The sequence below is a fragment of the Hyla sarda genome, chromosome 7 (genome assembly GCF_029499605.1).
Source record: "Hyla sarda isolate aHylSar1 chromosome 7, aHylSar1.hap1, whole genome shotgun sequence".
In the NCBI taxonomy this organism is placed as follows: Eukaryota; Metazoa; Chordata; class Amphibia; order Anura; family Hylidae; genus Hyla; species Hyla sarda.
The window spans coordinates 67,046,154-67,059,587 of record NC_079195.1 but is presented as its reverse complement, the minus strand read 5'-3'; the positions used below and the strand labels follow the sequence as shown (position 1 = coordinate 67,059,587).

The 13,434-nt window shown below is 43.1% G+C and overlaps 1 protein-coding gene and 1 long non-coding RNA gene across 5 annotated transcripts in view; one reads left to right on the top strand and one right to left on the bottom strand.

Moving 5' to 3' along the window:
* The window catches only part of LOC130281821 (uncharacterized), a 70,373-nt gene extending 57,964 nt beyond the window's left edge, over positions 1–12,409 (top strand). Inside the window, exons 2-3 of the long non-coding RNA XR_008846115.1 lie at positions 3,699–3,763; positions 12,271–12,409. This is a non-coding gene — a long non-coding RNA (uncharacterized LOC130281821). The remainder of the gene's footprint in view (positions 1–3,698; positions 3,764–12,270) is intronic.
* Positions 1–13,136, bottom strand: part of PDE6C (phosphodiesterase 6C) — a 73,658-nt gene extending 60,522 nt beyond the window's left edge. The window contains exon 1 of one of the 4 annotated variants that reach the window (XM_056529481.1): positions 12,179–13,136. In XM_056529481.1, coding sequence (XP_056385456.1) covers positions 12,179–12,655 — 477 coding nt within the window. In that variant the 5' untranslated portion in view covers positions 12,656–13,136. Of the gene's footprint in view, positions 1–2,591; positions 2,823–3,250; positions 3,385–12,178 lie in introns of those variants that run through there. The other 3 variants (XM_056529479.1, XM_056529480.1, XM_056529477.1) reach the window with 3 other exon arrangements.
* Between the last annotated feature and the right edge of the window lie 298 nt (positions 13,137–13,434).

Here is a 13,434-nt window from a genome sequence, read left to right as displayed (position 1 = left end):
GGACATATAAGAAACATGTGACCAAGTATTATCGAAATATCTCCAGCCGTTTGGAAGTTATGCAGTAACATATATTTCCCATTGACTTGTATGGGACTTTATACATAAACCCCGCCCCTGGCAAATGGGGGTGAGTAAGGGTTAAATCACCCATCCTATGTTTGTTGTTGACATATAAGTAACGTGTGTCAAGTTTCATGTTAATATCTTTAGCCGTTTGGACGTGATGCTGGAACATGCACATATACATACATACACACACACACACACACACATACATACGCACACACACACGTTGAGTTTTATATATGTATATATATATATATATATATTGTGACGATCCGTCTTGGGGATTAGCTCTGGGATCGTCCTTGACCACGCCACAGGATGTGTTTCTCCTCAATAAACCAGCAAACAAACGCTTATAATGCAAATCTGGCACCTTGCCAGTTTTATTAGACAGGTTGCAGGGTAAGAAATGAACAAAAAGCAGGAACAATACAAAATCCTAGACCGTCTGGTCACTGACTAAACAGACCAGCTTGTCCTGACTAACAACCGCTGAGCTTCCCTCAGTCGGTTAAACATATGTCCCCCTGCAACCTTCTACTCACAATGTCACTCTCTTTGAGCCACTCAGCTCGGGCTGTGTACTCCTCAGCTGTCTCTTCCCTACAGCCCACATGCTGTCTCCTAGGAAGAGCCCCAACTATTCTGTTCCTTTTCCTTTTAAACACACACTTTCCCTTCCTGATACCTCATTAATCAGGCCACAGGTGGAGCATTCTGCAGAGATAGCAAGGGAAATACACCCTTTCCTTGCCACACTGCCACAATATATATATATATATATATATATATAAATATAAATAAACTTACAATACATTGGCACCGGGCCATACTATGTGTAACCCAAACCAATAGGACACAGACAGGTTCAGAAAGATGTCCTATGTCATTACTAGGGATGTCCCGATACTAGCCATTTGCATGGTATCGGGGACTCGTTTAATGTCCCTGATACCATGTTCGATACCTTGTGCAGCTCTGCTGCCCCGTTCTCCCGTCCTCAAGTCCGCATCGTGTCGTCCTATGGAGAAGCATGTGATACACACATCACTCCGCCTCCTCCCCTGCGCCCAGCGTAACGCTACGCAGGAAGCAGAGTGATGTATATGTCACATGCTGTCTAAACGGGGGGCCCTGCTGCTGTCTAAACGGGGGGGGGGGCCTGCTGCTGTCTAAAGGGGGGGGGCTGCTGCTGTCTAAAGGGGGGGGGGGCTGCTGCTGTCTAAAGGGGGGGATGCTGCTGTCTAAAGGGGGGGGCTGCTGCTGTCTAAAGGGGGGGAGCCCTGCTGCTGTCTAAAGGGGGGGGGCCTGCTGCTGTCTAAAGGGGGGGCCCTGCTGCTGTCTAAATGGGGGGGCCCTGCTGCTGTCTAAATGGGGGGGGGGACTGCTGCTGTCTAAACAGGGGGGCCCTGCTGCTGTCTAAAGGGGGGGCCATGCTGCTGTTTAAACGGGGGGGGGGGGCCTGCTGCTGTCTAAAGGGGAGGGGGCCTGCTGCTGTCTAAAGGGGGGGGCCTGCTGCTGTCTAAAGGGGTGGGGCCCTGCTGCTGTCTAAAGGGGGGGGGAGCCCTGCTGCTGTCTAAAGGGGGGGCCCTGCTGCTGTCTAAAGGGGGGGCCCTGCTGCTGTCTAAATGGGGGGGGGCCTGCTGCTGTCTAAATGGGGGGGCCCTGCTGTTGTCTAAATGGGGGGGGGCCCTGCTGATTTCTAAAGGGGGGGGGGGGCTGCTGCTGTCTAAACAGGGGGGGGACCCTGCTGCTGTCTAAACAGTCAGGGGCCCTGCTGCTGTCTAAACGGGGGGGGGGGGGGGCCTGCTGCTGTCTAAAAGGGGGGGCCTGCTGCTTTCTAAAGGGGGGCCCTGCTGCTGTCTAAAGGGGGGGGGTGCCTGCTGCTTTCTAAAGGGGGCCCTGCTGTCTAAAGGGGGGCCCTGCTGCTGTCTAAAGGGGGGGCTGCTGCTGTTTAAATGGGGGCCCACTGTCTAAAAGGGGGCTTTGGTCTACAGGGGGGGGCTGCTACTTATGTCTACAGGTGGGCTGCTGTCTTCAAGGGGGCTGCTACTAATGACTGCAAGGGGATACTACCTACTATTAAAGACAATCTTACAGCAGAGTCACCTGCACAAACTTGAATTTATAGGTAGATAGGTCAGGTGACCCGGTTTCTACCGCTGCTCACCATGTGGTCATCAGTCTCACCACCAATGCAAATTCCCTGTTTTGTCCAATGGAGAAGAGAAATCTTTGCTCATCCTACAGCAGCCGCCTCCATTATACACAACAAGGAACCCACATATCATACGGTAAACAGCGCCAGAAACCGCGTCACCCTGATCTCACATTCCCTTTAAAATATAAGTACTCGTACTTGGTATCGGCGAGTACTAAACTTAAAGTATCAGTACTCGTACTCGGTCTGCAAAAGATGGTATCAGGACATCCCTAGTCATTACATATCAGCTCCATGCTTTCTTTTCTGCACATATCTTAGATATAAATGTAGGATTTGTGATATACACATAAGTGCTCACGTATTAGAATGAAATGAGGCGGAACAGCTTGTTGTTTTCATCCAGATAGGTCAGTATCAGAGGTTCTCTTTGTGTCTGTTTCTGTGTATGTAGCATTATAATGTAAGACACTGGTCCAGATTTATCAATCTGCCCGAAACATAAACTGTCTGGTTTTGCCGGTAACAACCAATCATAGCTCAGGTTTCATTTTACCAGAGCTCAATAAAATATGTGATTGGTTGTTATGGGCAAAATGCGACAGTTTAGGTTTCAGGATTGATAAATCTGGACCATACGAGGGAGATTCATAAAGGCCTGTGCTGAGGAAAAGTCGACCAGTTGCCCTTAGCAACCAATCAGATCGCTTCTTTTATTTTTCACTGGCCTTATCAAAAATGAAAGAAGCGATCTGTATGGTTGCTATGGGCAACTGGTCGACTTTTAGTCTGCACATGTTTTGATGAATCTTCCTTAATAATGTGTGTATGATACTGTTACATGAGTTTTTGGATCACCTGGGGGCTGCACTCTTCTATTACAACTTAAAGGAACAACCCAGGCAAAATTGTTACTTTGTTATGTATTGGGCAGACCATTTGGTTTTTGGTTCTCTGTGTATCATTCATCGCCTTCTAGCCCTCTGCACTAGGCGTAACATGTTGCATCACTTAACTTACCGTAACTGCTCCTTTCACCCCTTAAAGTGGTACTCAGACCCCTAGACATCTTATCCCCTATCCTTCGGGGATAAGATGTATGATTGCAGAAGTCACGCTGCTGGGGATCTCCCGGCTGCACCCGGCATTCGTTCAGAGCATTGGGTGCAGCGCCGTTAACTTGTGATGTCACGGCCGCGCCCTGCAGCGCCAGTCATCCGGCATGGAGTACCCCTTTAAGGATGTGGCCTAGTTTGGGATGGAGATTTGTTTTTTGGTTTGTTCTTTCTTCCCTATCTTCCAAGAGCCATAACTTTATTATTATTTCTCAAACAACATAGTGACATGGCTGCTTGTTTTCACAGAATGTGTTATATTTTTCAATTGTAGCATTTTGATGTACATAACATTTTTGTGATTTTTTTTACGAAGCTTTCTGTGCAATATAAATAATTTGTTAATTCTACAGGTTTCTACAGGTGGGTGTGAGGCAGACTGGTCACCAGCACTTGATGGATGCATTCCTATGCCCCAGTGAGTAGAACTGGATAAGGTATCACTGTGTTATGGTTTTTATGTTTTGGTCCAGTTGTATGGTGGGTTTGGTGCACCCTCTGTTTGCCGTGTGTAATGTTTTGGACTGTGATTATGGCTTTTGCTGGTTTTATTGTGCACTATGTAAACAGGTTGTTAGCTGGACATGGCACTTCTGGAAAGGTTGGATTCCTGCCTTGACCACCGGGTCACCCACTCCTCTTTGAGTGCTGCCAAAGGACCCAGTAGCCGAGAGAGTTGCCATACTTTCCTGCCATCTCTGTTATCAGGATTTGCAGTGAGTGAAGTGCTGCATGTAGGCGTGTGTCATGTGTTGTGGCCCTTACCACATATATGTGTGGAGATGTGCCGCGCCAAGTAATGGAGCCCTAGATACAGATCTGGACTGCTGGGATTGTCTGGAGCACTGGACGCCATCGAAGCCTTTGTCTGAGAGGGGCCTAATGGTGTGAATGATCTTGCCAAAGGAACAGTGGCGCAAGAATTGATACTTTGAAGTGATGAACGTGGTGAACAAGTCACAGATGCAAAAGTTACATTAAACACAGTGTGAACCTCTTGTGTGGATTACCATAGACAGCCAAGGTGCCAGCCTTGTATAAATTGGAAAATTGCTTAAGACTGATTCACACTCAATGGAAGAACAATAACCATTTTGGGACATGCCATGTTATAGAAAAGAGTTTATGCCTGGTTCTTGTTTATGTGCTGAGGGGAAAATCTCCTGCAGGAGTGGCTACTTCTAGTCTCTCGGTCTTGGCCTACCCAGGGGGCAGTTTAGCAGTGCCGCCAAAGCCTTTAGTCCCACAATGACAGGCCTCTTACTAGCCAGCTAGCATCCAGCCCTGTACTGGCGAGGGACAACAACCCCAAAACAGCTGTCTGCAGACATTCTTTTATTTTATTTTTTTGGAGAGATTTCTGGCTTATCATACTTCCCAGTCAGTTTATATGACTCTGAGTTGAAGTGAAACACTGACTTTAGGGAAAGCTACCTGATAAGGTGGTGTGAGAGCTGCTCTACATATCCTTTCTTCCTAAAATTCCCTGTGGAGCATCAATGGCCAATAAGTCTCCACATATCTTCATGACAGTTTCCTTTAGGAGAAACATTATGCCAAAGCCTCAGTTACATACATAAAAAAATAAAAACATTTTTGAAAAGATTTGCCTTCATCTAGCTACATTTTAAGACTTTCTTTACTTATATTCCTGTTTTTTTAAAGGTTTCAGTAAGTGCCCCAACCCCCCCCCCCCCCCCTCTCCACATGAGTCGGCAGTGGGCAGTGCATTGAGGGAAGGGGTTGGTGGGGTATTCCCATCTGAGACACTTACAGCATATCAATCAATAAAAATCCTTGGCTTAATAGCAATAAGCATGTTGAGAAATCTCATATTGAGAAATTGAGGAAATTGTTTATTTTCTTACAAAATAACATGTATTTGCTTAATACTGTTTTTAAAAAGTTAAATGGGTATTCCGTGGAAAAAAAAATTATTTATTTTTTCATATCAACTGGCTCCAGAAAGTTAAAAAGATTTGTAAATGTCTTTGATTAAAAATCTTAATCCTACCAGTACTTATCAGCTGCTGACTTTGAGTTGTTTTTTTCTATCTTACCACAGTGCTCTCTGCTGACACCTCTGTCTGTCTCAGGAGCTGTCCAGAGTAGCAGCATATCCCCAAAGCAAACCTCTCCTGCTCTGGACAGTTCTTGAGACAGACAGAGGTGTCAGCAGAGAGCACTGTTGTCAGAGAGAAAAGAACAACTCAACTTCAGCAGCTGATAAGTACTGGTAGGATTTATATTTTTTAATAGAAGTAATTTACAAATCTATTTTTCTTTCTGGAGCCAGTTGATATAAAAAAAAAAGTTTTTTTTCATGGAATACCCCTTTAAATAACTTGTAGCAGCAGGGCCGCAGATCAAAGGGGTATTCCATGGATAACATTTTTATATATAAACTGGCTCCAGAAAGTTAAACAGATTTGTAAATTACTTCCATTTAAAAATCTTAATCCTTCCAGTAAGTATCAGATGCTGAAGTTGAATTGTTCTTTTCTATCTGACAACAGTGCTCTCCGCTGACACCTCTGCTTGTCTCAAGAACTGTCCATAGTAGGAGCAAATCCCCATAGCAAACCTCTAATGCTTCGGACTGTTCCTGAGACAAGTAGAGGTGTCAGTAGAGAGCACTGTTTTCAGAAAGAAAAGAACAACTCAACTTCAGCAGCTGATAACTACAGGAAGGATTAAGAATTTTCTTAAAGGAAAACTGTCAGCTTTCTCTCCCCCCCCGCACTACCGGCTGGTAGTGCAGGGAACACTGATCAGTTTGTTCCTTACCGTGCCCGGATCCGCCACGCCGTTCAACCGTAATCTTCTATTTTCAGAATATGCAAATGAGGTACTAACTGCCACTGGCCGGGCTAACTGGCACTCTGACGTCAGTGGCGCTGGCCACAGCACCGCCCAGCTCATCAATATTCCTCTCCTCTCTCTTCATTACAGTGCGGGGAGAAGAGGGAGAGGCGTAGAGAGGGGAGGAATATTGATTAGTTGGGCGGCGCTGCGGCAGGCGGCACTGACGACAGAGTGCCAGTTAGCCCGGCCGATGCCAGTTAGCACTGCATTTGCATATTCCGAAAATAGAAGATTACGGCCAGACAGCACGACGGATCCGGGCGCGGTAAGAACCAAACTGATCAGTGTCCCCCGCACTACCAGCCAGTACCGCTGATTAGTGTGGGGGGAGAAAGCAGACAGTTTTTCTTTAATAGAAGAAATTTACAAATGTGTTTCTGGAGCCAGTTGATATATGAAAAAAAGTTTCTTTTTCCTAAAAATACTCCTATAGCAAGAACAAGCTGAACACTAAAGAGCCAGCCATACATAACTGATGAGCTTGAGCAGAATGGGAGATAATCTGAATATTACTGGGATTACCCACAGTCCACTGGTCAGTCCATCACAATACCATTATCTTGTTATCAGATTTTATATCCGATATTCAGTAATCTACACAATTCCTCATTGCGTGCGGGATGGAGGAGTCTGATCTTAGATTATATCATTTTAATTCTTTTTTTCATTAATTAAGTGCGGTCAGGACCATAAATAATCTACATTCTGGGTCAGATCATATCAGGTCCATTTACTGATTACTATTCTGTGGAGGCAGACAATAATATATTATATGGCATGTCCTGAGGTCTATAGACGTACATCTAGTCTTCAGGCTGTTAGAAACAATCAGCCACACTTATTTCTTCCTAGAATAATTGGTGCTGCCATGATCCAAAATGAATATAGACAAGTACATTTATTAAAAACATACAACGCATATCTGGCCTGTTTTGGCTTATTTTTTCACCTGAGAAAGGGGTCAGAATGGCCTGGAAACGCGTTGTAAGTTTTTACACATTTTTTTTTTACCATAAATTGTGCCCCCTCTTCCATGATACCTTAAGCTAGTGTTTTCCAACCAGGGTGCTTCTATCTGTTGCAAAACTACAACTCCTAGCATGTCCAGGCAGCCAAGGCTTATCTAAATCAATATAGTCAAGAAAGGTTATTAAATACGTACAACGCATTTCTGGCCCCTTCCTCAACTGAGAAAGGTGCCAGAAGTTGAATTATTTTCTACAGCTAGAGGCACCCAGGTTCGCAAACCCAGCCCTAGGCTGTCACCTACTCTATCACTCATCCCAGACTGCAGTGTGCTGTCCTTGGGGTAATCTAGGAATTCCCATTAAAGGTGTACTCCCTTGAAAAACATCTTTATCCCCTATCCAAAGGATAGGTGAAAAGATGTCTGATCACGGGGGGTCTCACCACTAGGGATCCCCACGATCTCTGGCACCCTAGTCATCCATGCACAAGCCGAATCCGTCCTGTGCTGGATGACTGGTGACTACAGACCCCCTCCATTCATGTCTATTCATGTATATAGCCATCACGCCCCCTCCCATAGACATGAATGGAGGGGGCGGGGAATGACGTCACCAACACAGAAGTTGCTCTGCCAGCCCGGAGGTCTGAGATAGGTGTTTGAGATAAAAGAAAATGCAGTATTAAAAATCATATCAATAATCTTTTGTAAGTGTCACCCTATAACACTAAATATTTCAGATATCGGGGGGATTATACAAAGCAGTTTTACATGTCTTCTGGTGTTTAATAAAGGCACAAATGTGGCGCATCTATTGGTTATGCAACTTTTTGTGAGATTTTTTTGTCCCGGGGGGATTTTTGTTACACTTGCTTACTTGAACAATTTATAATGTGCACTACGTTTTTACAAATGTTGCAAATATTGTGGAAAAGGGCTCCAGATGTCGCAAAAACCAATACCAGCAAACATTATACTTACAAAACTTGCTTACACCAACTTCACAGAAGCAAAACTCCCACACGACGAGGGCACGTGCACCAAATTTATCACACCGCGTGCAACTTTTTAAAAAATTTGGCGCATGTACACATGAGCCTGGTAAGGGTGCATGCACACCACATTTTTGTTATACAGTTCCCGTCTACGGTTTCAAGTTAAAAACCCATATGGAACTGTATAGAAAACCGTATGCATTGACTTAACATTGTAAACTGTATGTCAAACGCATCATCCAGTTTAGTCCATTTTGCATCTCATACAGTTTTGTCCAGTTTTTTACCTGTATCCAAAACTGTAGTCTACCACGTTTCTTGGTCTGGCTGAAAAACTGTATTAAACTGTATACAGGTTTTTTTTTAACATGGGAGTCAATGGGAACCGTACAGAACTGTATGTGCGTACGGTTCCATCAGGTTTTCACCATCAGGTTTTTGACTTTGCACAGTTTTTTCTCTTGGAATTTCAATCAAACAAGTGAAACTTTATTCAAAATGGAGTGAAAAGTTTAAAACGCATACGTTTTTTTCTTAAAAAAACGGATGCAAGCGGACATAATTTTTCAAACAGTATATGGTTTTCAACTGTATATGGGTTAAAATTTGTACACACTTTTTGATAAGTCAGGTTTTGAGGAATCAGTTTTTCATCAAAAACCTGATACAGGAACTGTATTGCAAAAACGTGGTGTGCATGCACCCTTTTAGTTAGTTTAAAAAAAGTGTGCAGCTTAGCACACAGTGATAAATCTCCTCCATAGTGACTGATACCCAGTGAACGATACTGAAGCCAGCCTCACAATGTGACGTTACACACCGCACAGATTCTACTTGATCTTTACTCCTATAATCAGCCTTGTGCACTTAGCAGGATTATCCGCAGCTTGACATGTGCTGGAAGGTTGGAATACAACAAGGACTTCAATAAACTGCAATATGACTTGTGCGCAGAATCATCGGACAAACTGATGCACATTGTTAAATTGATAAAACAGACTAAGGTAGTATCATCATTACTATTAATGACACTATTATAAATATTATCATTACTATTATTTATATAGTGAACTCATTAGAGATGAGCGAATATACAGTAAATTCGATTCGTCACCAATAGAGATGAGCGAATTTACAGTAAATTCAATTCGTCACGAACTTCTCGGCTCGGCAGTTGATAACTTTTCCTGCGTAAATTAGTTCAGCCTTCAGGTGCTCCCGTGGGCTGGATACATTCCTAGGAAAGAGTCTCCTAGGACTGTATCCACCTTTTCCAGCCCACCGGAGCACCGGAAAGCTGAACTAATTTATGCAGGAAAAGTAATCAACTGCCGAGCCGAGAAGTTCGTGACGAATCGAATTTACTGTAAATTCGCTCATCATCCTTTCTAATGTACAGTGTAAACACATGGCACATAATACGTGTATAACAGACATACATACAACAATGTTTAACCAGGTGCAGTAGAAGAGAGAACTCACAAGAGCCAACGTTCTGTTAGGAGATAAGGTCGTATGATATTTATTATCTATCATTGATATCATAATTGGCTCCATTATGCTTGCAACGTGCAGTATTACCTTTGACCACTGTTGGAAGAATACAATATCTACTGCAGTGACAACAATGCATCAATGTCACCGTCTACTTTATCATGATCCATGCAAAGCTGGCATGTGAAATGTAGTAACATTATTGTAGAATTATTCACACATTTTCTAAAATACACAGAATATGCTCTTTATAATATAAGTATCCTAAATTATTTACCAGCACGAGTCTGGTATTCTAATTTATTCACAAGGCAGCTTTGCAAACCCCTCCCCCTGTTCGGACATTGGCAATTCTAAGGAGTCCGATATGTAGGTAGCATATTTGGTCTGTCCAGGTTTACGTAATCTGTCTGCAGCAAAGCCGATGTGGTGGAAGTAGGTTAAATGGATCAGATACCTGAATGCGTAAATGGTGTCAACTCCTACATCAGAACAGACGTACACCAAGGGTGGGGGATGGGATATGGACAACCTTCTTGAGCTTGGGCAGAAACTTTCATTTGTCTCTTATGAATACAATAAACAGTGATCCCTCAACATACGACGGTAATCCGTTCCAAGTGGACCATCGTTTGTTGAAACCATCGTATGTTGAGGGATCCGTGCAATGTAAAGTATAGGACAGTGGTCTACAACCTGCGGACCTCCAGATATTGCAAAACTACAACACCTAGCATGCCCGGACAGCCAACGGCATGCTGGGAGTTGTAGTTTTGCAACATCTGGAGGTCCGCAGGTTATAGACCACTGGTATTGGAGGTTGTACTCACATGTCCCCGCCGCTCCGGACCGTCACCACTTGTCACTGCTGCCCTGGATGTCCCCCTCCATTGCTGTCGCCTCGTCCCCGGGGTGTTCCCGATGCTCCGGCAAGGCCTCTGCTTCCCCGGCATCCTCGCTCTCCGTCACCGCCATCACGTCGTTACGCACATCGCTCCTATTGGATGACGGGAAGGCATGAGCAGTGACGTGATGACGATGATGGAGAGCGCGGACGATGCAGGGGATCCCGAAGAGGGCGCGCCGGAGCCCCGAGGACAGGTAAGTGATCGTCAGCGGACCACACCGGGCACCGTAAATGGCTATCCGGTGGCAGCTGAAGCAGTCAGCGCTGCCGGATAGCCGTTTATGCGATGGCCCCGACATACAAAAGCATTGTATGTTGATGCTGCCTTCAACATGCGATGGCCTCTGAGAGGCCATCGTATGTTGAAATGATCGTATGTCGGGGCCATCGTAGGTCGGGGGGTCAGTGTATACAGAACACAGATTAAAGTTTACACATTTGGTCTTATTATTTGCTGATATATATATATATATATATATATATATATATATATATATATATATATATATATATAAAGAGAGAGAGAGAGAGAGAGAGAGAGAGAGTAGTTAGGAGTAGCCATATTAGTCCAGTGATGCAAAATGCAAAATCTGCAACTACAGATGATATATATATATATATATATATATATATATATATATATATATATATATATATGATTTTCCATTACCAATTCCCTTCTACGTTTCCCATGCTTGTCCTTAGTACTTCTTAACCTCTTCTAATATGTCCACATTTTTATTTATCTCCCAATGGTATCCTGGCATAGAAAAGATCTGCACTGGGGCTCTATAAAAGCATTCTATATAGCAGTGTTTCCAACCAGGGTGCCTCCAGCCATTACAAAAGTACAACATACACCATGCCTGAACAGCAAAATGCTGTGTGATAAATGTTGCATCAGTTTTGACCCATGTGGATTCAGGTTAAAGCAGTGTTTCTCAATTCCAGTCCTCAGGTCCCCCTAACAGGTCGTGTTTTCAGGATTTCCTAAGTCTTTCACAGGTGACATAATTATGGTCAGTGAATCACCACAATTATATCACCTGTGAAAGACTAAGGAAATCCTGAAAACATGACCTGTCAGGGGGCCCTGAGGACTGGAATTGAGAAACACTGGGTTAAAGCATGGCGGCACCAGCTACATTAACATTTCAGCATTTCATTTTACTCACTGTGCTTGACCTCCCCTTTAAACACTGCCACCTTAGACATAGGTCTACGGGTGCCCAATGGCAAATAAGGCACTGGATACATTATAAACTTTTTCCCCAAATAAAACTGAAGTCATCGACCAACAGTCATCATCTTGCCAAAGCCCAGATCGTCCAGTCAAAGGCCAAGGATTTAGTTTGCAGCCCTAGCTCTTTAAATACCCTAGCCAAGGCTAAGTGTCTTGTTGACTTTCCGACTGGCACCCAATGTGCTATCAATATAAAATCTTCTGTACACAGTTGTCTTTTTATTGTAGACATTTTTTACAGGACAATGGTCATTTTCTACTGATATGGTTGTTATTAATGGTTCTTATATGTAACTTTACCAAAATTCTAAGCTTTTTAATCATTATTCTTATCCATGGACACCATGCTGTAAGCCACTTACCTTTTTTACGTCAGGGACATTGAAAGTCTTCTTTGTATGAGCCACCCACCCCACAATACCAATATCTAAAGGGAAAACTATTTCACTTTCAGGCTGAACAAGGTTGTCTTCGAATTTTGAGTCCTTGGTGACATTGAAGAGCCTGGTGGCCAGCTCTGGGACTCCGTTCCGGGATCTATAGAGAAACAAGCTACAATAACTGGCTTGAAGAAAGTATGCCAGTCTTTGAAGGACTTTATGAATAGTCTTCTCCATGTCATTGGCATCTTGAATCTCCCGCACCAATTCCAACAAGATGTCAGCTTCTTCCAGTTTTGTTAGGTCATGAAATGACACCCCATCTTTTAAGTTCAGCTGCTTGTTGTTGAACAGGGCTACAACAGCCTCGCCTCTCAATTTTCTGTCAAAATAATCCTTGGCGAATTGAGGGTTGTTTTCCAGATATTTCTCAACATCTTCTTTCTTCAGCTCTCCCATTTTTTATGTTTTTTTCTTCCTAACAATGCATATTTAAAGATTTTTAGTCATAAAAGACATGACCAATGGTTCATTCTGTGGACTCTCTATGAACACTGATGCATCCTTGAGAGCTTAAAAAATCCTGGCCAACCTTCTTGAGGTTTGACAGAAGGCACTAGCTTAGTGTCTTCTTAGCCTTGGATTGTGAAGATGGCTAATTGAACAGATGTCAGGACACTAAACCCCTGGCATGCTTTTAGCTTGTAAATCCTACAGGAGCCATTTTAGACAGAGCAATCCATTTTAAGAAGTCAGCTCTGCTCCCGTAAGGTACCGAAGTAGAACGTACGTCTACAATCAACATTTAGATTAACAATCAGTCCCGTGACCGACTTACGTATTTGTGAATGGAAGATGTAATCACATTTTACACCGAGGAATGGAAGTTGATAGTTTTAAAGACTAACCTACCTTCCGTCATGGTGCTATATGTATAGATAGAAGAGTTTGTCTTCAAAAGATATAGTAATTATTATCCTGCAATTTATTAAAAAATATCTTGTAAACTATTTGATATTCTATATGTTTCATTATTTTTTTTTTGTGCAATTAGGAAATGTAAATAAAAAAAAACTTGTGATATTCATGATAGTCATATGGAGAAAATCTGTTAAATGGGCACAGTCAGATACAGAAACTTTTTATATGTTGAACATCTTGGCAAAACATTAACCTTTCTAATATATTTCATAAAAAATGAATATGCTTTTTATAGAAATTGTGGCTTATAAAAAAAG